The 24,777-nt window shown below is 34.1% G+C and overlaps 1 protein-coding gene across 6 annotated transcripts in view; it reads left to right on the top strand.

Moving 5' to 3' along the window:
* The first annotated feature begins 4,578 nt into the window (after positions 1–4,578).
* The window catches only part of LOC116305598 (polycystin-1-like protein 2), a 44,265-nt gene continuing 24,066 nt past the window's right edge, over positions 4,579–24,777 (top strand). For 3 of the 6 annotated variants that reach the window (XM_031715544.2, XM_031715545.2, XM_031715537.2), the window contains exons 1-6: positions 4,579–4,805; positions 6,818–6,862; positions 19,884–19,941; positions 22,305–22,468; positions 23,659–23,996; positions 24,315–24,456. In XM_031715544.2, the coding sequence (XP_031571404.1) occupies positions 22,306–22,468; positions 23,659–23,996; positions 24,315–24,456 (643 nt within the window). In that variant the 5' untranslated portion in view covers positions 4,579–4,805; positions 6,818–6,862; positions 19,884–19,941; position 22,305. Of the gene's footprint in view, positions 4,806–6,817; positions 6,863–12,573; positions 12,712–15,194; positions 15,232–18,195; positions 18,283–19,883; positions 19,942–22,304; positions 22,469–23,658; positions 23,997–24,314; positions 24,457–24,777 lie in introns of those variants that run through there. The other 3 variants (XM_031715542.2, XM_031715540.2, XM_031715538.2) reach the window with 3 other exon arrangements.

Genomic DNA, 24,777 nt, shown 5'->3' with positions numbered 1-24,777 from the left:
AATACACCAGGTAATCTAAGGAAATGAAAACGGTTTGCATGTGTGTGTATCGTGCATTGAAGACAATAATATAGGTTCTCAGAAAACGAGTAAAACAACAACAACTTGAGTGAACTGTAAAACGATTATCTTTATTGCTCAACAGGCTTCGTGCTAAAGGCGCGACAGTCGTGACGTCATACACGGCCTGTCAATATACTTAACAGCGTGCGTGTGCCGTTTGTTTAGGAAAAAAAGTATCAATCCCATGCGTTTATGCGCTCTTAATCCTTAAAAGGCATGGTATCTATCCCTAAATTGTAGTGTAATAAGCAACTTTATTTCGTTCAAAAATGAAAATTCATGTTTTCTTTCTTTTCCATAAATGAACACTCAGATTTACGGAGCCCGTTAAGGGACACTCATAAACGTGCAACTTTTTTTTGAAAAATCCCGAGTTACGGAAATCCCGACTTACAAAAATCCTAACTTACGAATATGCACGTGCCCGTCGTTATCAACATGGCGGACATGGAAGACAACACCGTCCGACCGTCGACAACTAGGTAAGTTTTAATTTTACTTTTCTCTTCTTCTTCAGTGAGAAAAAGCACAATTCTTCAAGGTCCGCCATGTTGATAACGACGAGCACGTGCATATTCGTAAGTCGGGAGTTTTGTAACTCGGGATTTTCGTAAGTCGAGATTTTCGTAACAGTCGAGATTTTGTAAGTCGGGACTTTCGCAAGTCGGGATTTTCCAAAAAAGTTGCGCGTTTATGAGTATCCCTTAACGGACTCCGTACAGATTTCAATCATTGAAGTAGTATATAAATGGGAATTCTGCGCTCCCCGGCATCGGTGCCGCACCGGTGGTCCATATTTACGTCAAAATCCTTGATTGCATAGTGGTTGCTATTCTCGCCGGTCAGTCGGGAGACCGGGGTTCAATTTTACGTCAAGGAGTTTACTATTTTGGATGATTTAGAAAACTTTGAGTATAACTTAAATACCGTCAAATATTTCTCACAAGTAAGAGATTGAAATAAATTAGATATAATCAAATTTCTTGATGCATGAAGTTTACTCGTTATTTGCAACTGGCAATCATGCAGATCAAAAGATCAAACGAAAACTAGAAAAACCGCACTAACCATCAATCTGAAGACGTAGAGTAAATTAAGAATAACAAATCGAACTGTCACGCAAATTAAACATAATAAACATTTTTTTTTCTCATGTTAAAAGTACCCCCCTAAAAAGTACCCTCTAAAAAGTACCCCCTAAAAAGTGCCCTAAAATGTACCCCCTAAAGAGTACCCTCTAAAAAGTACCCCCTAAAAAGTACCCCCTAAAAAGTACCCCCTAAAAAGTGCCCTAAAATGTACCCCTAAAGAGTACCCTCTAAAAGTACCCCCTAAAAAGTGCCCCCTAAAAGTGCCCCCTAAAAAGTACCCCCTAAAAAGTACCCCCTAAAAAGTGCCCCCTAAAAAGTGCCCCCTAAAAAGTGCCCCCTAAAAAGTGCCCCCTAAAAAGTGCCCCCTAAAAAGTGCCCCCTAAAAAGTGCCCCCTAAAAAGTGCCCCCTAAAAAGTGCCCCCTAAAAAGTGCCCCTAAAAAGTGCCCCCTAAAAAGTGCCCCCTAAAAAGTGCCCCCTAAAAAGTGCCCCCTAAAAAGTGCCCCCTAAAAAGTGCCCTAAAATGTACCCCCTTTGCCACCGGTACGGCCGTGGTGGCACAGAACCCCTATTTGTATATTACTAATTGAGTTATAGCGCTATCTAGTAATGTTTGACTATTTATTAAATTAAAATATTAAGTTGGGAGGTTCCTAAAAAGAAATGTATGGAGTCCGTCCACGCGGCCATCGCGCGCGTTAAGTTCAAATTTGTTTCCTTGTCAAGCAAGAAATGACCAATGAATACTCGGTTTATGAAATACTGGGATCCTATAAAAACTTTGACAAAATTTTAAAAAGGGCCGTCATTGTGCAACTTTTCCGATTTTTTTAATCAGGGCCGCGACAATACAAAGAACAAAGAAGATGTAAATAAGATCCTGACTATAGCCGGTTGTAAACAAAGAACGACGGTTCTAGAACATATAGTAAGCACTATCTTGTTTGCGTCTTCGTTTGTTAGCTTGTTAGTTGTCGCAGCTCTAGTAATTGAACATAATAAAAAATACCGACGCTGGAAACTCACAGTCGATAAGAACAAAACCGTACTTCTCCAGGGATTTTCAATAAGCATGTATAGGTTTTCTTGAGAGTTCCGATTCTAGATATCACGAAAACCCCTTTTCGGTCTCATCGAGTTACATATCCATAACCTTCACTGTTTTAGTCACGGGCAATCGCTACAAATATGCGTGAACGTGCAAGGAACGATTGTACATGATCTTTTTTTATGAACTTAGAAGCTGGCGAAAAACTTTCACAAGTCTTGATAGAATTTTATAACAAACTCCACATCTATCGTCAGTCTTGGGTGTTTGGCAAGCGTATATATATAGTAATTAAATTACTAAATTGTATTCAATATTTATCATATGTCCATGAAAGGAATTGACGAAACTACTAGCGTATTAGAAGATCGGCAGAAACTTCCTTTCACTCTGTCAATAGCGGATTTGATGTTTATCATAAAGTAATGACCTAATGACTAATGGCCTAATTCTATCAAGAAACGCACAAAATGTCATAGTTTAGATAAGCCTTAATAACCTAAAAAAGGCAATAGTATGGTAGACCATTTTTAAATATACATGTTTCGGTATGCTAGCTAGAAGACAACACGTGCTGATTAATTCACTGAGAGTAAATGAATGAAAAGCAAACACACTTTCTGAAATCTGATCTGAGAGATCGTAATAAAACTGCATTTTGTAATACGCTGGTTACACATCGTTTCATTTAGTAGCTTTTTCGACCAGTCAGAGCGCGCAAAATAACTTAGCTGTTATTTTTAAAAACTTTATTGTGTAACAAGAGAAGGATGACTTGAACAATGAGTACTATAAGTATATAATTGGGTTACTATTTGATCCCCTATGGGATCAATAGACCAACTTGAACGATTATTTCTTAACGTCATTAGCTCTATTTTTATTAGGACAGGTCGATGGCATTTGTATGAATAAAATAGTTTTCAACTTAACGAAAACCGCTTTTAGTTGATTGATTGCGCAGTGTTAATGTCCGATTCTTCCAATTTTGCTGAATAAATCAAACTACACACGACTACGCGGATATTAGCCCAAATCTTTTTTCGTCGATCTAACACATCGGTGATCTTATCTTGATTAAAAAAAGAATTGGTTGCTAATTTTCAATCCAAAAAGTCCAAAAGCAAATATTGAGCTAAAGATAAAAATGGTGACCGCGATCGGAAGCCAATTTGCACCATGCTAATGGGGTCTTTGACACTTTTCAACTACAGTTATCTTTTCATAATTTGTATAATTCGTATCTCAACCAAACGCTTTGATATCAAAACACGGAGTCTACTCCTAATGCTATCTGCCGGAATATTTAAGCATTTCTCAATATGAAGCCATCATTTTTTTTTTTTTTTGGTTACTAAAAAAAGCTAGATATATCGATCGATAAAATATTAACCATATATTTATTTGGCCAAATGAATGATCGTATGACTCCAAGATTATTAGCTGAACTTTTCTTTGAACTGACTTCAATGTCATTATTGACGAAGCATTGCAAGAATTTGCCAGCATTAGGTTAAACTGACGCAATACCCTATCTCAATAATCCTCCCTTGATGCAGAACACCACCCCTTTCCTCATACGTGTATGTTTTCCATTGAGTTAATGGCCGCATTGCATAAAATTTTCGCGGCATTTTAATTTCTTGATTTCGAAAGTCATTCAAGCGTCTTCATGCCCTTTAATGTCTCGATTTAAAAAAATTCGGTTGTAGCACAAAGCAAAGCAACAAAAACACCCACAGCCACGCAATAACGTACTGAACACAGAACAAGATGTGGACTACTTAGGTTAATCAAATTCTAAATTTAGATATCTTGAGAATGTGATATATAAGGAAAAAAATATTATCCAAAAGGTAATTGGAAAGAACAAATTAGGATAGATAAAATAATATACACAGGTGATAATAACAGAGTTGTTTAGGTAAAACAAAATGTAATCACTATTTAGGTGCTATAATCATTAGCAATCACAATTAAGATTTAAAAATTCATGTGCAGAAAGAGAACCCATTCTTTTCAACCGTATTGGGATCAATTGAATTAGCAGTTGTTGACTGATGCATCCTTCATTCAATTTTTATTTTTAAATTTTCCTGGCTACTTTTTTCAGTTTGGAATTTTGTCATTTGTTATAATTTTTTTGCGTTTTATTCTTCTATTATTTGCTTTATGGCAAATATCATTTCGTATAAAGTTCCAAACTATATGTTAATTAAAATATTTGGTTCTTTCTTACTTGACTTCCTGATTAGCTGTTAGAAGCTATATTGACATTGTACAGTCTGTTGAGTGACACTGTGAGTAGGATTTCTCGCATTGGTAAGACGAAACATTATTGTGGTGAGGGTACAAAAACAGAGCGGCGGTATATTTACACACAAAAACATTGCGAGCTAAGGCATGAGGTTTGAGACAAGAGCTTGTCCTACCCACATAGAAACATCAAAGACAATTAAAGCTTACAGCTGAGAAAATATTATGAAACAAGGCGAAGCCTTTATTATCACGTAAATGAATAACAGACTGAAATATTGGACAATATTCAACTACATGTTACTCTGACTGGCGGGCAGAAAAGACAGAACGTTTTGCCTAAAACAAGGTGAGTAAAAATTACAAATCATATTAGGGATTTTCTTTGTAAAGCCTTTAACGAAGTTATTTGCCTTTTCAAGCAAACAATAAAAGTCGCTTTGAAAACAAAAGGCAATGCGAAATTTTACCAGTAACATGATATTTAAAGATGACAATTTCTCAAAAGAAGACATAAAGTGGGGCTTTTTTGTCTCTATAATTAGGAAGCAGTGAAAATACAAAATCCTGGTCTTACGTTAAGCGGATTTCATTATAGGCCAATTTTTTCCTTTTTAGCCTTTAGTGCGCCATACCACGCCAAATAATTTTTTTATTTCATATTGTTAATTTTGTATTTATAGTTTCAAAGACTAAAGTACAATTGATTATTCAAATCCAAGGAAATAACGCGACATTTTTTACTTTTTGTTGTTACGTTAAATTGACATGACGCGAAAAGTTTGTGTAATAAGGTAGAAGTTCAAAACAAGTTATAACTGAATATGCCACCACCTTTGAGCGACGACCAGATATCCGAACGACATAGCGTTTTTTTAAATAGTTGTATTAAAAACGAGAGAGGGAAGTTCACAAATGGCTTACAAAGGCTGAAAAGCTCTCGCGCTCTATATTTCTTTTTCATCTTTTCATTAATAAATAAATGCTGATGTTAACATAGGTATGTACAATTCATAGAACGTGCCATCCGGCTATTGTAGTCGATCAATATTATCGGATAACTACATTCATTCACATGGCAATGACATTTCAACAATTTAGCTTAGCCAAGGATATGTTTGCTAGGCTTCTGCTTAGCTTTGGTCGCTTTTGCTTTTTAATTATTGTTATCATTGTTTCTGGCAGTGAAGTCATTAAGCCCGTGAAATAGATATTAGACTAACACACATTAGTAGACCCTAATTCCATTGTTTTCTTTTGTGTCTATTTGACTATTACACGTTGACTAATAATTTTTATTTCACGGGTTAAATGCCTTCACTCTATAGATCTGTAACAATGAAATAATTTCTAGTTCTATTACTCTAAATACTGAAACTATATGAAGCCACCCATTGTTGTAAACGAAATACTTTATTTGAATTCCCCATACTCATTAATAATTCATGAGGAAACCAGCCAATCAATGGGCTATTTTTTGGGTCACATGATGTTACTTGAAACCTGGTAAAGTCCTGTGAAAGGACTGAATTAATTTTGTTCAAGTCCTTGGACTGGATCGAAATTAATTCAGTTCAGGGACATATCTGTCCCTTAAGTCTTTCATTCCTAAACAAATAACTTCCCGAATTATTACTGAATATGAGAAGTCATTTCAAAGCCTCCAAATCGCACTGGACGGGATTTCGAGTCCTTGCAATTAGTTACAGTCCTCGGATGCGCCTCGGACTGGAACTAATTGCGCGGACTTGAAATCTCGTCCAGTCCTCATTGTCGGTTTTGAAATATTACTTATTTGTGATGCATATGAAGGGCACGTATTTTGCAGTGTGGGCGAAAAAAGCTAAAAAAAAGAAGCAGTAAGGCTACTTTTAGATGTTTCAGAAATTTCTAGAAATTGATACTGAAAAGAATTCAAATCATCAATCGATCGGTTGTTTGTATTGAGTATTGAAGAGAGGTATTCCATATTGTGAATACATTCGTGTGTGCTACATCAACCCGACTTCATGAAGACGAAGGCTGTCTCGCGCAAGCGCCAATTGCATTAACATCATATGATAAAAACACTAGCTGAAGATACTGAACTAAGTCATGCACTGAAAGAAAGTCGACAGCAAATGTTCTTTTATCTTACATAATTATCTACGTTAGCCATATGCATATGTTTTGAGAAATATATTCTCAATTTGGCAACCCAATGATAAATTATCATGTCAGGGTGCTTTAGATACATTCACTATAATTTCGGGGGGGGGGGGGGGAGGTGGGGGGGAGACTTCGGGAGACTTCATTTTACATCACCATCATAAACCTTATCGTCATCATAATAATATGTAATTTTGATTTTGATTTCTCCAGATGTCAACGACATGGAACAGCGTGGTCCTACACACCAAATGACAGGTATGAAGCACTACAAAATCACTAATAAACCGACATACGAAATGCTTAGGAAAACGTCAGGGGAGCTAATTGCAGCAAAAATATGTTTTTCAATGAGGAAATACACAATAAAAGAGGCGGTATATATTTTCGGTAGAGAGTGGCTATTTGCTCAGAAGGAGAAAACGAATGATGAGTACCACTTTTGCTAATGTAGCTATTGGTATTTTCTATGAGACTAAAACATGTCTGGCAGAAATACATCATTAGCCGATCGATGTCTGAACAACAATTTTGTAGGTTTTGCCAAAATGGGGGGTAATAACAACAAATCAAAAAGGAAAGAGAAAATTGGTCCTTTTGAATAGGGATTATATTCAGAGGTGCCTGAATGTATACAACGATGGCGGATAAAAACATGGCTCTTTAGGCTATTAGTCGATGTTTTACTCTGGGCTTCCAAACACCAGGTATGTTTATTGTAGAGCAGAATGCGGAGAACGTTTCTTCAAGCACTCGGCGTTATTTGCCGCGGTTTATTATGGCTACACATCAAATGTTTTATATGTTTTTTGTTCTAGAAAAAGACTTAAACCATCAGGCGACGCAGTGTAATGGATATGTTACATACATAACAAAATTTCTGGCTATTTTACTGACGCAAATAAGTGTTTCCTAAGTGCAGTTGGGGGTGGTTACTTATTGGAATACTTAGTTTCACTTGAACAAAAAGGAATGTAGAAGAGATAACACTAAATGGAAAAAAAAAAAAAAAAAAAAAAAAAAGAAAACCACAATTAACATTTACTTCTGACTTACATTTAAAAAGCTTACTTTATATTTATTGGGTATATAGATTGGCGTGTTCCTTTCTATGATCATGAGTCTTGTTCTTCATTTTATGGAAAATCTATTTATTTAAGAGCAAGATAGTCGTTCACTCTGCCATTACAAAGTCACAAGAGTACTTACAGCAGTACGAGGCATCCGAAATTAGTGCTTGGCTTATTCATTTATCCAACTTATTCGTATTTGATTTTTTAAATTTTCTTTCTTTTTTCTTTTCTCAATGTGATTAACTTTAAGTTATCTAGTCTGTAAGCAGATGCCGACTATAACATGAAGAGTAAAATCAAGGATGTATTCTTGAAGCATATGTAGTAAAAATATAGCGTTTTATTTACTCGGGAAAGCTTTTTATTGGAATCATCCTGTTTATTTTAAATTCTTTACCACTACAGCCACTGCTTAGCTATGGGGTATTATCGAATCGACCAAGGGAAGAAAACGAATACTTAGCAAATCTCGAGTGCCTGCCAACCTGAAACACGTTTTCTTGCACCACTAATCTGTTTAAAATATAGATGCTTAATTTGAACCCTGGCAAGTTAAGATGGTGAGGGCTTGTATTACGCAAGGTATGTTTGCTACTTAACGTTCTTATTTCACCAATATCACATTTTTACTTAAAACAAGCTTTTATGCATGTGATGATAAAATGGTTAATTATACATCGTGAAAAGATGAAAAAAACTTACTAGAACTTACATTATTGGTGCATTATTGATGTTCGGTTACTGAACTTTCTAAATGATATCTAAATTAAATACAACCATAGGAAATGATAGTCAGTGCAACATTTCATTCGCCTCCTATTAAATTTTAGTAAACATTCTAACTTAAAACCTAGCCAATCGCAGATTGCTCTTACATCAGAATATTATACATTTTGGGTGAACTGATTGATATAGGAACAACTTTTCGTCAAATACCTGAAAGTTGGACATATTTTAACAAATTAAGCTTACTTGACGCAACTTCGATCTTTTCGTGGTGTCAAATTTTCTTTTCATTTCTTTCCCTCTCTTTTTTAATATCGGCCAATGATTGTTCTGTCATTACACAAAACCACACTAAAGAAAACTATAAAGATTATACGTCGTCATTAAATTCTTCTAGTCGACTGACATGCCTAGGACGGTAAATCCTGGTAAAATAATGTTATTGAGCTGTCCAATCGTTTATGTTGAAGCCCAAGATAAATATGCACTCCAAGGTACGACTAGTTCAATTTTAACGGAATGATTTTAACGGAATGATGAGCCTTCTAATAAACGTTTATTCTATCCTTATCACATGAAACCTCAAAAGCAGACACATGGGCACCTCGTTAGTGGACCGCTTAAACCAACATCATGCTTTTTATACAACCACAGACACTATTATGCTATAAGACTTTGGAACATCTTAGGCCGAGGTAATTTTTCAGTTAGTAGCACTAATATTTTGTTACGAATAGGGTAACATATCAAAATGCTTAATACATATTCATAACATCCAAAAAGAGGAAGCTGACTTGAATTAGACTAAATATGAGACGATCTTAAACTTTTCCCCCAAGGCATCGAAATTCTGGTGGGGAAAAGACATCAAAAGCTTGGGTCATTATTAGTCGACAATAAAAAGATATGTTAATGTAGTATCGGTAATGGCTTCGTTCATAATTCATGGCTTTAATCTTGTTCGAGAATGAACCAAAATGGTCAGCCACACAGGACTTCGAATTCTTTATTTGGGATTATCAATAGCAGAAGACGGGATCTCTTGCAAAAGATGTCATGGGAAACAAAGGCTCGCATTAGTTCATGAAATTCTCTGATATTGACAGCTTTTCTCGGTAAAGAGGATTGTTAACCTTTAATCAATTTTTAATTACGTAAAGAAGGCAGCAAAAACGGACTTACGTTGGTCGTTAAGTATTCAACAGGAGCAACTTGGTAACAATTTTGTTTTACTAAAACGATGTGTCCGTTGCAATTTGCACTTGTGAATATATTGCTCTTATTCTCCCTTACAAGAATGTCTTTTGTGTGGATACCAAAATCTTTGAGTATTTTTGAAATAGTCACAATGTGACATTTTTGCGGTAGGCAATTCCTCACCTTCTTTCTTTCTTTCTTTCTTTCTTTCTTTCTTTCTTTCTTTCTTTCTTTCTTTCTTTCTCTCTTTCTTTCTTTCTTTCTTTAGAGTGCTGCCCCTAGCTTAGGGAGAACTGATGACTTGAAGGAGCGAATAGTCAATGGTAGGAGTATTTTCCTCTTGTGTGTTGTCATCGCCATGTAACAAAACAAGCTACAAATGGGTAGATGTTTATTCGTTTTTATCGGTCGCTCCTTTCATGCATGGTTTCATTTCGCTTCTAGTTGTTCCAAAGTGCTGTAAATTAATAATTAGTGCTGTAATTTACCTGTAAATCGCAGTACATCATCCAAACTTTCACTATATAGTATCCTGACATACACATTATCCGTCTAAATCCCCTCACTATTCAATCACTGATGTGACGAAGGTTTGAAGATTTAAAGATGGAAAAAGAAAATAAAAGTTTGCTTTAGTTTTGACAAAGCAAGTTTTTTTATGAGTGATCAGTAATTCTTTTAGGTTCCTCATTATTCTAGTTTTGATGTTCTAAAGGAAAATGATAGCTGTTATTTATTTACTCATGCGTAGATGCAAAGATATAAACCTGGTAGTCTGGGAGTGCAGCTAGCATTGGATTAAAAAGAATCGAAAAAGTTGATTTGGAAACCGGGAAACGCAAACTGCGGCTCCTAGTGATTTTAATGTATAGCGCAAACCGAAGTAAGAATTTTGTTGAGACATAAAGAATTGAAGCATTTTTTATTCATTTATTTAACTTTTTTGTTTGTTTGTATTATGTGGAACAAAGTAATAGCGATGTTTCGCAGATTCTCCTTTCTGTAATTTCTTTCAGTTCAGTCTTTTTTTTATTTTTATTTTTTCCCCTGTAAAAACCTTAAAGAGCGGCATACTTACAATTTTTTTTTTTTTTTTTTGTATTGAGCAATTGAAGAAAAAGCTTTTATCCTAACAACGTAGAGATTTACGCCGAACTTATTTTGCTTTCCCATTGGCTTCTAAACTTAGTATTTTCCGCACTAACAATTAGATTAAGGATAGAGAGAACGCTATTGAAAATCCATTTGGTTATGTGGACCTTGTTCGACCGCGTTCTTCCATCGACATATAAATTTAGACAATAAGAATAGAAAGCAAACGATGTCTTCCAGAACCTTCCCAAAACTGTTTCTGTTAATAGCATCGAGCTTTTTTTATTTAGAGCAGTAATTAAATACCGTTTAAGATAAGGGTAGGCATGTTCTTGTCTCGGTCTGGAACACTTACGACATTATTTACCACTCATCGGATAGGGAAGTTCAAGCCAATAAACCTAACTTAATTTCAATGTTGTAACATTGCTTTTACGAATGAGTTGACAGCAGTACGAAGCGAAGCAAAACAATTCGACGATATACAAAGGTTACTCTTGAGAGTGATAAATTGTCAAAGAATTGGCTGCTTTTTGGCCGGCTGTCATATGTAATATCTCCCACAATGCTCAAATATATTGTGTGATTAAACTAAGGGCGTATAGCAGCTGCACTAAAGGAAAAAAAACACTTTAGCATGTTAAATATTAATATCGAACAAGGAAACATTTTGTACAATAGAACTTTGACCATGAATGCTGTTTATGATGCACGAGACGCATGTGTTCCGGAACTGTGATGAACTGGGGATAAGACAAGATTCTTGCTGAAGATCTTGAATGGAATTTCTTTGTGCTGTAATTATGTTATAATGCTTCGGTTTTTGTTTTCTTTTATTTATTTATTATTATTATTTTATTCATCCTATATGGCCATTCCAGTCATTTTTCCTTTTGTGACAGTTGTACATTGTACATTCTTTTAACTGCAATGTTAACTTATGTATGTTTATACAAATGACACTGCATGTACACTGTTGAAATATAAACCTATAAAACTGAAAAAATAAAATAAAATAAAAATAACAAAAAATTTATATAAACAATAGATATAAATAAAAACGACAAATAAATTTTAAAAAACAACAGCGAAGGACTAATTAAATTGTTGTCGTTGGTTCCATTTACTGAAGGTTTTCAAATCATTCACGGATCATTCCAAGAAAATTGGAATCTGTATTGCTGATATGGATCCTGATAAAGATATGATAACGAGACATTTTCCGGTATCAATTAGAATAATAGATAGACATTGTTCATGACATGGTATAAAAGAAAACTCCAGCGAAACTTTCGATTTATATGCGGATTACCATGCCCCTCATACTAGTTTAAATTAAATAAATACTTTTACTATTTGTTACTCAGTACATTTTTCCCGCGCAAAATAGCTAGCGCTTCGTTTTATAGTACATCCCTAATCCGTGTTATTCGTTTGTGTTTGATACAATTATCTGTTAAATAATTCAAAATCAAAAAGCACCATTAATTAGTTAACGTCAAATCCCCTAATGTACCTTGGTTAAAAAGTATTCTCAAGGAATGAAAGACTTCTCCATCATGATAGATGAGGCGGTAAGACTTCTTGATCACGTGATCGATATTTGGATCGACATTTTTAATTTGGCTATCTTGATTATTATGGAGATGTCAAGTCGCGATATTATTAATGGTTTTAATAACAAACACCTCATGATGAATTGGAAGAAAAATCTCGAAAAGTGAAAGATGTAGTTCCATCGCAAGCGCAAACATTCCTAATTGCAGCTGCGAATATAATTGCCGGTTATAAGATGCCTTGCGGGCTTAGCAAAACTGATAGAGGTTTATATAGCGGTCAATTGGGAGAACCTGCCTTATCGACAATTTATTTGTACGTGAGCAAACATGTAACGGAATTTGCCTTCGCTTGCTTTACTACGGTTTTGCGATAAATATTTGGTAACAAAATAAATTCTAAACAGAGAATAGCACCCTCTTTTAAAGTGAAGGCATTTCGTCTCCAGTTTGAAAATCTCAGGTAAGCGGAAGCAAAGATCTATAATATTTTTCACATGGTTTAAGATATCGTGGAGTTTTCTCCCTTTCTTTGTGCTTAAAATTATATTTAAAAGTCCCAACGAAAAGAGAAAAAAGGTCAAATTATATATTTATTTTAGTGTATCAAACGCTCATACGGTTTGAAAAATTCATCTTGAGGTAGTTTATTAAACTACCGAGAACTTCCTCAAGGAGTGTTAGTGCATCGTAGCACGGAATTCTGGAGACGTAAGGTTTAGTCAAATGCCAAAAATAAAACCTCTATAAAACCTTATCCTCCAAAGAATATTCGCGGGTGACGATCGACATATAGCTGTCTTTGAGATTTGGTACTCATAAATATAATTGTAATACAGTATATATATATATATACATACATATATATATATATATACACACCGAATCGCTAAAACTTTGACACTTTAACGATATATATACATATATGGGTATCCCCCTTTTTTCTATTGTCTTACCTGGATTTTCAAGGAAAGACAATAGGAAAAAGGGGATACTTATATATGTATATATGTCGCTAAATTGTCAAAGTTTTAGCGATTTGGTGTATATATATATATACATATAGGAGAACAAGGTCAACAAATTCATTTTTGCTGCAATTTATAATCCATTTGTCATATATCGTACGTGTTCTCAAAACCATATCATCGACACCGGGTTATTTGAGGGGTTATTTATATTTCAACGTCAGTTAACATCAAGGAATACCTTTTCACACTCTCGCCATTCGAATGTATTTTTAATTACACAACATATCCTATCTTGATTGGCATACATAAATGAATTTTTAACCAGAAGAAGTCTTGCAAGTCTCCATTCATCAGTGCTGAAAACTTTGGATATTCTCACGAAAGCAAAAGTATATAAGAAATTATTATCACAGCAAAATTTAAGATGTCCCAATTTTATCGCATTTTAATTCGTCACATGTTTTCGGCTCTGAGTTTTTTTCTACATTTTTTCCCCTTGTTTTAGAACAAATAAGCGTTTGTCTTTTAGCTTTATCCGTCGTGATGTCGTACCGATCGTTATAAAATTATTTTTACATATATATATACACATATTTCAAAAAAAAAACTTGTTGGTCTAAGACTATATTACAGAAATTTTGTTATTTTGTGTTTTCTGGCTCAAATACGAAAAATCTTAAAGGAAACTGGCAGATCTCCGACTTACTACTGTTCATTATGTTAATTTTTTAAATTTCTGATAACTTGGCTTTCTCGATCAAATGGCGGACAAGTCTTGTTGCGATTGTCATAGTCAAATTCTGCCCATAAACATGTAAATAACGGAAAATGAAGAGAAATGAATTTGAGGCACAGTTTGATATTGTGTGGATCATCACATCAGATCCTTGGCTCTCGACAGGGAATTTGAATAATTGTATTGTATTAAATTCATTGCAACGACAGCAGCTCTTATTTTACTAATAAGGATTTAAATCATCTAACGATAGCCTGTTAAAATAGTATGAAGCATTAAGAAAATCTATAATACTCGGACGGTAAAAATCAGTATATGTATACATGCAGTTTACTTTCATATACCAAATGAAGTCATCATTAATTAATAAACTAAACTATTATTTCAGTCCCTTCTAGCCATTTCTTTCCCCCTATATGTTTCACTCTTATTCTACAAATCTTACAAACTCAGGGTTAAGTTAAAATTAAATAAAGCTTTTCGAAACAACTATGACCTTTATGAATGTCAACAGTTCCAGAACAATAATGCAATATCTTCTTAACTTCTTTATTTATTGGATAGCGGCGAAGATCTTAGAAACTAAGGCTGGGCATTATTAATAATGCAAAGGAGTCATAGAAACCTGTACACGGGAGGTACATTACACTAGAGTTGACAAAATTAACCAACTCACACATTTCTTTATATAAAAGAAAAAAAAAGATTTTCCGACATAACATTGTTCACACATGAAATAAGTAACGTTCGATCAATCTACTCGACAATGTATTTTGTCGTTTATGTTTGGCTGAAGCTAAAAGGAAATGTTAATAAAAACGCATTTACATTCATTCGAGAACTAAAAGTAATGTACTGGTAGTAAATGATGTGTTTGGCGCAGTGTTCCGACTCTTGCATCTCAGCAGGAGTTTATGATATTGGCACTTATTCTCCTGACTGAACATAATCTAACTTATATCAGCGCTAGCGAAAAGTACAATGAAAATATAGGAAATACTTTGATATGAGAATAATTGTTAAGTCAAGTATTGCGCTCAAAGCATGCATACAATACAATATGCCATTAACCACCTGTTAAGACAAGGTTTCATAATTTTGTTTACTATCATAACATTGGTTCTTCAAGAATTCAGGGTGTTTGTGAACACTTTCTAGAATAAATGACAGTAATATATATAGACTATATAGATATATTCAATATTCAATTCCATAATAAAGCTCTATGAGGCATCAACATATTTCCTCCATGACTGTCAAATTGTCAAGGCAAAAGGTAACTTTCGACTCATAAAACCTAGTTATTTTTTACTCAATTTTTGCAGAAGTCAAAAAATATGTGAACTGATATTCAAACGGCCATAATACCCAAGGCCATTAGAAATGAAAAGAAAGATGGAAAGAAAGATAGAAAGAAAGAAAAGAAAGGAAAGGAAAAAGAAGATTAAAAAAAAGGAAAATCCGATAAGAAGAAAAGATTTAATTTTACAATACTTTATGGATGAAAGTCAACAATTTATTCTTTGTAAACTTTAATATTTATTTTCTAGAATGCTCTCGAAGTGAGCTTGTCTTCTTATCAATTTTATTACACAGGGAAGAAAGATATCTTCCTTTCTTGTTCAGGCACAATTAATATCGTACGTATACGTTATCCTCTCAATGAAGATGATGAAAACTGCTTTCCAAAAATCCAAAAAAGTTAAAGCATTAGAAATGATTCTTGCGATTGAAGATATTTTGGAAGAATAAATCAATATTATAATTATAGAGCCGGGCACTGACTCATATGCCGTTGTGACAGTAAAGCTTTTCAAGACCAAGCGGGTACTCATTAATTGAAAAATACAGTCCTCTTTCAAATGCACGGTATCTTTTATTCAACTCTAAATATTACATACTAAGGATGAGTTTGCACATCAGAGTTTGGTAAAAAAAAACTAATCACCATGTGCCATTGTACATTTTTAATATGTTGTTTTATGATTTCATCTTGTCTAGTGGTGAAAGGCGTAAAATAGGGCGAAAACAATTAGAAACCCTTCTCCAAACGGCAAATTAATAATAAAATCTAGGCCTCATTTGAGGGAAAATAAAAATACATCAACTAAAGCAGTAACAATAATAAATGTCAGTCATTTCAATTTGATTGACGCAGTGACAAAAATATAGACATTCATTTCAGAAAAAATCCAAGATTGTATTTTGCTATTATCTGGAGAACATAAAGAAAATAAAGATGGCTTGAACATTAATTATTATCATTAATAATTTATGAGTCGTAAGGGTCCTATAGTTGACTTGATTGAAACTTTGGATTTTCCACTTTACTTATTTTGACTTTGCTTATTTTAATCTCTATATCAATAATTCTCTTCGAGTATATAAGTAACTATAATTATTCTTAAGACAAACTACTGGCTGTTTTTGATTCATAGATGGCAATTCTTCTAAGCAATAGCGCTCAAAAACTGATAAGGTAATGTTTGTCATGAGGGACTGAGACATGTGCCTAGCAACACCCATTAATGCAAATCATCTGTTATTTATCATACTCACCGAGATATCTCGTTTGCTTATAAGAGCCATGCATCAATAGAATGTTTCCAGTATGGTATAGGAAAGAATTGATCACATCGTCTATTGTCTAGCTTTATTTGTTTTACTTATACAGAGTCAATCTTTACCGTTATGGTTCATGTTGCTATAGGATCTTTCCCTGCCACTTTTTGTTTTTCTTTTTTTTATTGCACATACTCAACGCTCAGGTGTTCAATACGAATGTCTATTTTCCATGCATTTTTAAACGACATTTTCTGGGGGGGGGGGGGGGGGGGGATGTAATTAAAAGCTTTTCTGCTTTTACAAAAATTTTTCGAGTTGAAAAGAACTTTTTTTTTTAATATATCGATCACATCATTGAACGTCAATGAATGCCAATAAATTTAATGATATCAGCTTTAAATTGCGTCAGTGGCGTAGCGAGGGTGAGGGGAAACTCTAAAGATGCAACGCGTAGGCGTCAGTCAGTATCTCCCCGTCGTAATTATTAAGACATCGATACGTCCCTGCCTTATGGACTGTAACAAGATGCTGCACTGGATTAACCGGGACGTTTTCGCTTTAAAAGAGGGTGAAGCTGCTTTCACTACATAGGAGGTACGTCATGTCCATCCGGTCGTTGACGGCAAGGTTCCCGATGTGCACATTAAAGGCCAACAACAACAGTATGAACAATAAACATTCTACACTAGAAATAATTGTTAGTCATGTGTCATGTGTCTTCGAATCGGGTAATGATTTCTTTTATTTTTGTTTTTTTGTTGCTTTTTTTTTGTTTGTTTTGTTTTGTTTTGTTTTTTTGTTTTTTGTTTTGATTTTTTTTTTTTTGTATTTTTGTTTGTTTGTTTGTTTGTTTGTTTTTTGCTTTGAAGGCTTGAAATATCGATTTTCTTGTAAACGAGGTAGAGCAGTATTTCAGTGTGCTAGATCCCCTTATGGCTTCGAATTAAAAGATAAAAAAAGTAGTTCGTTTAAAGAGTCTTGGCTGAGTTTAACTTACATGAATAAAAGCTTATTTTCAATATACTATATTAAATATCTACTATAAAAGGAAGATTTGCGACCGTACTTGGAAAATGGAAACTTTTTCCCCACCCACTCCACTTATACATAGCCAAGTGGGAACTCTGTTGTGTATTACACTTACGGACGTATAGACGGACCTGACGTATTCCCGGTTTTAAGCCTTCGAAAATCAACTCGATGGATTACCAATTTTCTTTTTCTTCTGACTTTAGTAGGCGACGAAAAAGATATCACTAGCAAAGTCGGTTTTAGGCAGTGCCTAAATTATACATTAACTTTCCAAATTAAACAAGTACTGACGTAAGGCTTACGTAAGTTATTGCAAAACTTTCTTTATGTCATAGTTTCGCTACAACTATTGTCTTAGTGTTGTATGAGTTGTCGCTTAAGTGAAAGTAGGCAAGACTTTCTTCTTATGAGAATTTTTGCTTTTACCAATATTTTTGTTCGAACTATAGATATTTTGTTCAATCAGAGTAGCCGCTTATTCTCGACGTTTGCCTATATCTTCGTTACAATAAGCAGCAGTTTGATACATTAAATATATTCTTATATAATAAAATAATTCCTATTTTACTCTATTCGTGACTGTTTGCTTTAAAATGCTTAGCAACGAACAGCCAGCAATTAACGTTAAAGACTTGGCTTTATGAAAATGTGAAGCTCTACGTATGAGCAAGGTTGAGCAGGTCGGTAACTTTCCTGTTGGTAGTGTTTACTATGACGAATCACTAAACTGGTACGTATGCGTGAATAAGAAAACTGAAGCTAGATATGTATTAAGTATTAATTCTGAGAAAAAGAGTATATTGCGAATCAGACCTAGAAACTTCAAGAATATTTAGGTTATTATTAATTTATCTTCCGTAAGCATGATCTTGGGCATTTTCAGTGTAATTTCAGCTTAGCTCATGATCGTTTAGAAGATTGGACTAAAACCTAGCTCTTCGAATACGGATTTCTCTACAGATGCTTAGCCGGAGAGAAAGGTTCTGATAACCTATGTAGCTTTTTAGAGAGACGTTCTATCTATAGATAATGTATGTGCCTCTTAGTATGTGCATTATAACTGTTATATAGCCATCTGCAAGCAAACACTAACAGAAATATACTCTTGTTTCCGGCTAGAAACACTGGCCTTTTTATTTTATTTTTTTGATTAACACGCGATATTGATATTATCCGATATATTTTTCGTATCCCAAAACATCAATATTTTTAGATTTTACTCTGCTGGTCAATATTGTAAGATCAAATAAGTTTAGTAGTTGGTTTTCGCACATTTGTTAACGACTAAGATGAAGGTGAGGTGGAATAAGCAAACGGTCTGGTATCGTGATATTGTTGTATTTGTTTTCAGATATACAAACTGAGCTAAAGGCATTTTATTGGTTTAGAGTTATTTTACTTACAAGTTGGAACAGAGTCAAGCGATCAAACTGAAGAAATTAAAATCAATTTTTTTTATTGCTACTTTACTTCTCTCAGTTGAAATCACGTTTAGCAAGCTTTGAAGACTTCTTATTCTATTTGCTCATATCTATAAACATGTTTATTTTTAAATACCAGCTGCCGGTATTTAGGGGGAAAAATAAAGAGTTCTTCTTTCAATTGCATTTCGAACAATTCCTAAGCTACGCAAATTTTATTTAACTTAAAATAATTAAATATTAATTTTTAATTTAAACCTAAAATGGCATGAAACCCCAAGACGAGATCAGTTGCAGTTGATGATAGTGCGGTGTTTTCGATATTATTCTAAAAGTTGCTATAACCACTCTATATCAGCGGTTTTCGTGTGCAAGGTTGAGACAATGAAAGGATTAAAAGCGTTTTCTAGAATGAGCAAAGGCTTTTTTACTCATCGCCTCATTAAAGTTAAATCAGCAGGACAGTCTTGGTTTTCAAAATCGGAACCATCAGTTTCTCAAGAGAAGGGAGTTTGAACTGGCAATTCTCTGGGAACTTATTTGTAGTGGATCAGGAGAATTATGACTCACATGTGATTATGTATGTGATGCTGTGAATATTTAAATATACCCCATAAAGCTTTGATCTCAACTCTTTTTTTTTTTTTTTTTTTTTTTTTGGCTTAAAATCAAAACAGACAGATTTAGAGTAAAGAAAGTTTTATCAATTCATTTATTTTTATTTTCATTTATTTTTTCTGACATGTCTTACCGAAAATCATTAGTAACAATAAATTAACGACACTAAGGCAACTAAATATTTAAAGTGGTTAATTGGTGTCTCCCTTAAGACCATTCTCCAAGACATTAATTATACAAATTGCTCTTATTTTACTAGATACACCAAAAAGGTTTTTTGCCTCTCTTTCAGCATCCATGTAAAACTTGGACCATAAAATACAATTCAAGCGCTGCTATATCCAATTCAAGTAAGTATATTTCTTAACTTTTCAATGTATGGACGATTCCCTTTCATGGGTATGACAGGTTTGAATATATCGCACTGATCAAGTAAATGGCAACGATTATTTATTCAAAGACGAAGACTTTTGTTGACATGATGTGTTTTCCTTTGACTGCGTTATTACGTCTGGTTTTCTTGAGTTTATACACCGTTCGACAAAAACATGAAACACACACGCACACACAAAGAGAAAAATAAAATAGGAAAAAGAAAGGAGAAAGGATTTTTTTAAAGATCAGACCATAATTTCGAAATTTTTATTAGAAATTCCTAATTGATTTTAATATTTTGATTATAACTCTAGCACTGTTAACGAGTCAAATTAAACAGACAGGTGAATGACTTTTTTAAAGTCAATATTAATATAAACAAATACCTCTTTGAGCATATAATTTAATTCTTATTTAGAACCAAGTTGGGAAAAAGCATGGAGCTTGGTTTTAACGTTGTCTCTTTATTATTCTATTTTTCAAAGTGTCATGTAGCAGCGGTATTGTCGATTCTTAAAATTCTTTGAAATATAAATTACAGGTGAAATCTCTATTAGTTTCCACGCACTTTGTGAGTAATACTACAAGACAGACGAAGAAAAATCAAATTAATCTAAGCTATTTCGTAATTGGCTTTTACTTGGCTAAACATATTTCTCTTAATAAAATTTTTATTAGAAACAAGAGCAAGAATATAGGTACAAATTAAGGATTATCAAGGACTTTTGACTCGTGCAGCAGACAATTTAGGAGATCAAAGGGACCTAGCTGTTTGATTGAGACCAATCGGCAAACCGAAGGCTCCGCCTACACTTTTTGATATTGATTATTTCCTTTGCTACACGAATGGATTTTCGCCTTTATTATATCCATTTTAAAATCACTAGCAAATACTGCAATTCGATTGGTTCCCTGCAGCAGTGATTTCAGCCTAAATTGCACTATTTTGAGCTCTAATATAAATTGCACGATTTTGCGCATCACCTGATATGAACCAATCACAAGAGAGGACTTTCCATCCAAATTTATACACAGGCTGCAGCAGTACTAGATGATAAGATTCTGAAATTTTTAGAAAAATTGTACCTGAGGATGAGGAGAAAAAAGCCAAAAGCTAAAAATAGCACTGTTTGATTTTCGGCCGTAATGGGCTAAACATTAAAAAAAACTTAAATTGAATACACTGTTAGAATCTAGGATAATCCAGGGCACATTATATGAAAAATACAATTAAATTGACGTAATAGTTTTGCGAAGGGAGCGAGAATAAAATTGTCCAAAAATCGCTCTGAATTAGTTTGGTTCCACCTTAAGTGTTTACTCAGAACTTTGAGATTCGACTTCAAGAGATATGACTGCACGAAAACATACGAAGAGAGGCCAGCCGCCAAGGAACGAAAAAATTGTAAAAGTGTGGCTTAGAAATTCCACATATCATCTTTGGAAAGAAAAGAAATCTACTATGGGTTTTACCAAGGCAACGAATAGCGAATTTGCGCCTGCTCGTTCATTGGTCACACACATTTCAAAATAAACAAATCGCGGTGCATTACGGTAAGTGGTAATGGGTCTTTAAACCATAAAACACATCGAAAATACAGTCTTACACTTCTTACACTTCTTAAAAGAAGTTTTTCTTAAGAAGAAGATTTTTGCTCAGCTACGTGGCTTCTTAAGGACAACCGAAGGACTAAACCAACTTTAATTTTTGCTGTTTTCTCGGCAACAGTGTGATCTTAACATGTTGAACAGAAATCGTAAAATAAAAGCAGTGAATGAGCATTGGCTGTATGTAAGACAGCCAGTTCATAACAACCCTTTTGGGCGGGATTGTCTTGCTATTTAATGTAAGTAAATTCGATAATCAAGTTTTTAAGAATAGTTCCGTTTAATTACTAAGATAAACTTCTACGCAAAGTACTCAAGCTTTATTTTCAAAGCAGAGATTCTTCTTACTGCGTCGATTCTTAATGATGCGTGTAATGCTATTTGGTCCTACATGTATATAAATTCATTTTAGTTTGGGATTGAAAGTGTTGGTTTTCAAAATAAGGATCATTGCTCGATCAGTACTAAAGCTTACACAAGTTCTCTTGATAGCATGTTTGCATCGACTGCTTGTAGATTGTAAGTCATGTGTTTAACTAAAAAAAATGTCTTTTTCAAAAAAAGATTTCAAAATGGATATATCAAACTTGCAATTTCAAATCGCACTCCCGCTACGCGGTCGTGCGATTTTGTAATCGCGCGTTTGATTTCAGACCAAATTGCACTCCACTCAGTTCAATTACCATTATTAATAACATAGCTAAATAATTGTATTGCCTTTACTCAACAGGATGAAAACTGAAGGAATCATGCTCTTTACCTTGACGATAGTTTTGATGTCCTCATGTGACAGCACACGAAGTTATGCCGCAAGCTTGATAAGCGCAAGCCTCTTGCCGACTTTACCAACTACATTAAGAGACTCAAAATCATTCATTCCATCTAGTCCTATAGGTAAGTGCTTACATATCCATTAAGAGAAAAAATTTTCAATCATGAGCAATAATGGCAAAAAGCGCCAAAAACTAGACTTTCCGCGTATGAGTTTTGATTGCAATTCAGTTTAGTTTTGGGTTAACACTCAAAACCTTTTTTAAACAGTCAGAAACTGATGTACTATGATAAAATGCCTGTTTAAAGCGGTATTTTCAATTGTACAAAGATGTTTTGTTGCATTTGTTTTAGAATGTTGCTTTGTCAGGCTTTTTTTATAGAAAATGTATGGGAAATAAGCAAATGAAGGCCTAAACCTTATATTTTCGAATAAAATTTTTGCTTTGGGTTAACACTTAACAGTTAAACTTTCTAAATAACAAGATTTTAGCCTTGTACACCAGCCTTTCTTCAAGAAAATATTTTATGGCGCTCACTGCTTGAATACGAAAAGAATTCTCTCTTAATGTGTAGTCAATGAAATGAAATATAGTGATTGTTTTTTCAATCCTCTTGGCTATTCATTAGAAAGAAAGTCTCACTTAATTTCTATTAATGTTTTGGCGAGATACGTAGGCTTTATAAGGCCAGATTACGGCAAGGACCAATTTTCCTCTGGAACTTGCCTCGCAAAAGTAGAAACGGATTCTACAGCTTTTTGCAACAATTGCAGCAAAAACTTGTCTCAGTGCAATATTTTTCAAATTGCGCTGTAGGTTACACAGTTTAAAAGGGACACAAAGACATGGCTCTTTAAGCAGGCTTTTTATTAATTTCTTTTTAATAAATAGATTTATTTTAACCAGTATTTATATTTTGTCTATGATGTGACTATAATGTTTAAATGCCCTTAATGTTAATCTTAATCTTAATCTTAATTTTGATTTTGATTTTAATTAAAAGTTACTGAAAGTTGCTTATATAACATTATTGATACATTAATATATGGTATTGAAATATTGTTAAATTATTTTAAAATTAGTATTGTTAAACTGTTTTATTATATTCTTTTAATTATCATCTTATTTTCTATTTATCTATAATGAATATTTTTTGTATTTTGTAAAGCGCTGTTGAACCGCTGGGAATTGGCGCTCAATAAAACATTATTATTATTATTACGCGCTGCAATGCTCTCGCCGTTGCGAGACAAGCTGCTGAGAAATTTGCTCCGTTTGATAGCGCCTTTAGCTTTATATACTTTTTTTTAGAAACTTGCAACGAACCACTAGGAATGCAAAGTGATAAAATTTCCGTAAATCAGATAAACCAAGGCTCGTATTGGAAACCTGAAACCGCGGCTACAAACGCCAGACTGAACAAAACAGATTATCCTCAAGGGTACCTCAGTGACGACAATACATGTGGCCATTCCAAGACCAGTGGGTATGTGGCTGTTACCTTTAATACCAAAACCGTGGTAACGGCCATCGCCACGCAAGGGTATGGCGACGAATCAAGAAAAGACTGGGTCAAAAGCTTTTCATTATACTGGAAGAAGAGTAGTTCTACAGATGAGCAGTATGCATTGTACAAACCCCCCTATAAGGTAACTTTATACAAAATTACCGAGTCACCTTAAAATTAGAAGTAAACTAGTAATTCATAGCGGCAACAAACAATTTGTTTTAAGCAGCAGGAAAAAATCTTAAGATCTTGAAAGATGGCAAAATGGAAATGTTTTACAATTATCGGACAGACAAAGCTAAGAATCGAAAAAAAATGTTTGACCGCAGCATAGTCTCAAACAAAAACCTAACCCTTTATTTAAATGATTGAACTTGGGCCTCGAACATTAAGATATTAACTAGCTATTGTATTTGAATGTGTGATAGAGTATTATAAAATACATCTTTCCTCTACACAGTTCACAGGAAACAGTGATGCCAATACTATCGTGTACAACAGGATTCCACAACCAAAAGAAGTCAAATCCATACTACTGATTCCAATTGAGTGCAATCAAGATAAAGTTGGTTTGAGAATGGAATTGTACGGCTGTGTTATAAGTAAGTCATTTAAAATTTTACAACATAAATTGCAATAAATCCCATCCATATATAAAGCCACGATAATCAACTAGTCACAATTTGAGGCAAATTCTATTCGTCACCTTTGAAAAGATTAAGGGCCTCATGAGTTCCTGTTTTAATCGAAAAGACAGGATGGTGATGATAAGGTTTGGTGGGGGTACCAGATCTCGCTGCCTTTGAGGACATATTATCAAAATAAACCCTTATTTTTTGTTGTGACACATTAGGCAGTATTTTGGTCTGTGGGATACTAAACGGTCACTAAGTTTGAGGGGGTCAATGTTTTAAGGTATCCTT

This window comes from Actinia tenebrosa, unplaced genomic scaffold (genome assembly GCF_029948245.1).
Source record: "Actinia tenebrosa isolate PJP-AT-01 unplaced genomic scaffold, QUT_ActTen_1.0 PGA_scaffold8__29_contigs__length_14323225, whole genome shotgun sequence".
Lineage (NCBI taxonomy): Eukaryota > Metazoa > Cnidaria > Anthozoa > Actiniaria > Actiniidae > Actinia > Actinia tenebrosa.
The sequence above is the reverse complement of the archived record's forward strand: the minus strand, read 5'-3'. Positions and strand labels throughout refer to the sequence as shown.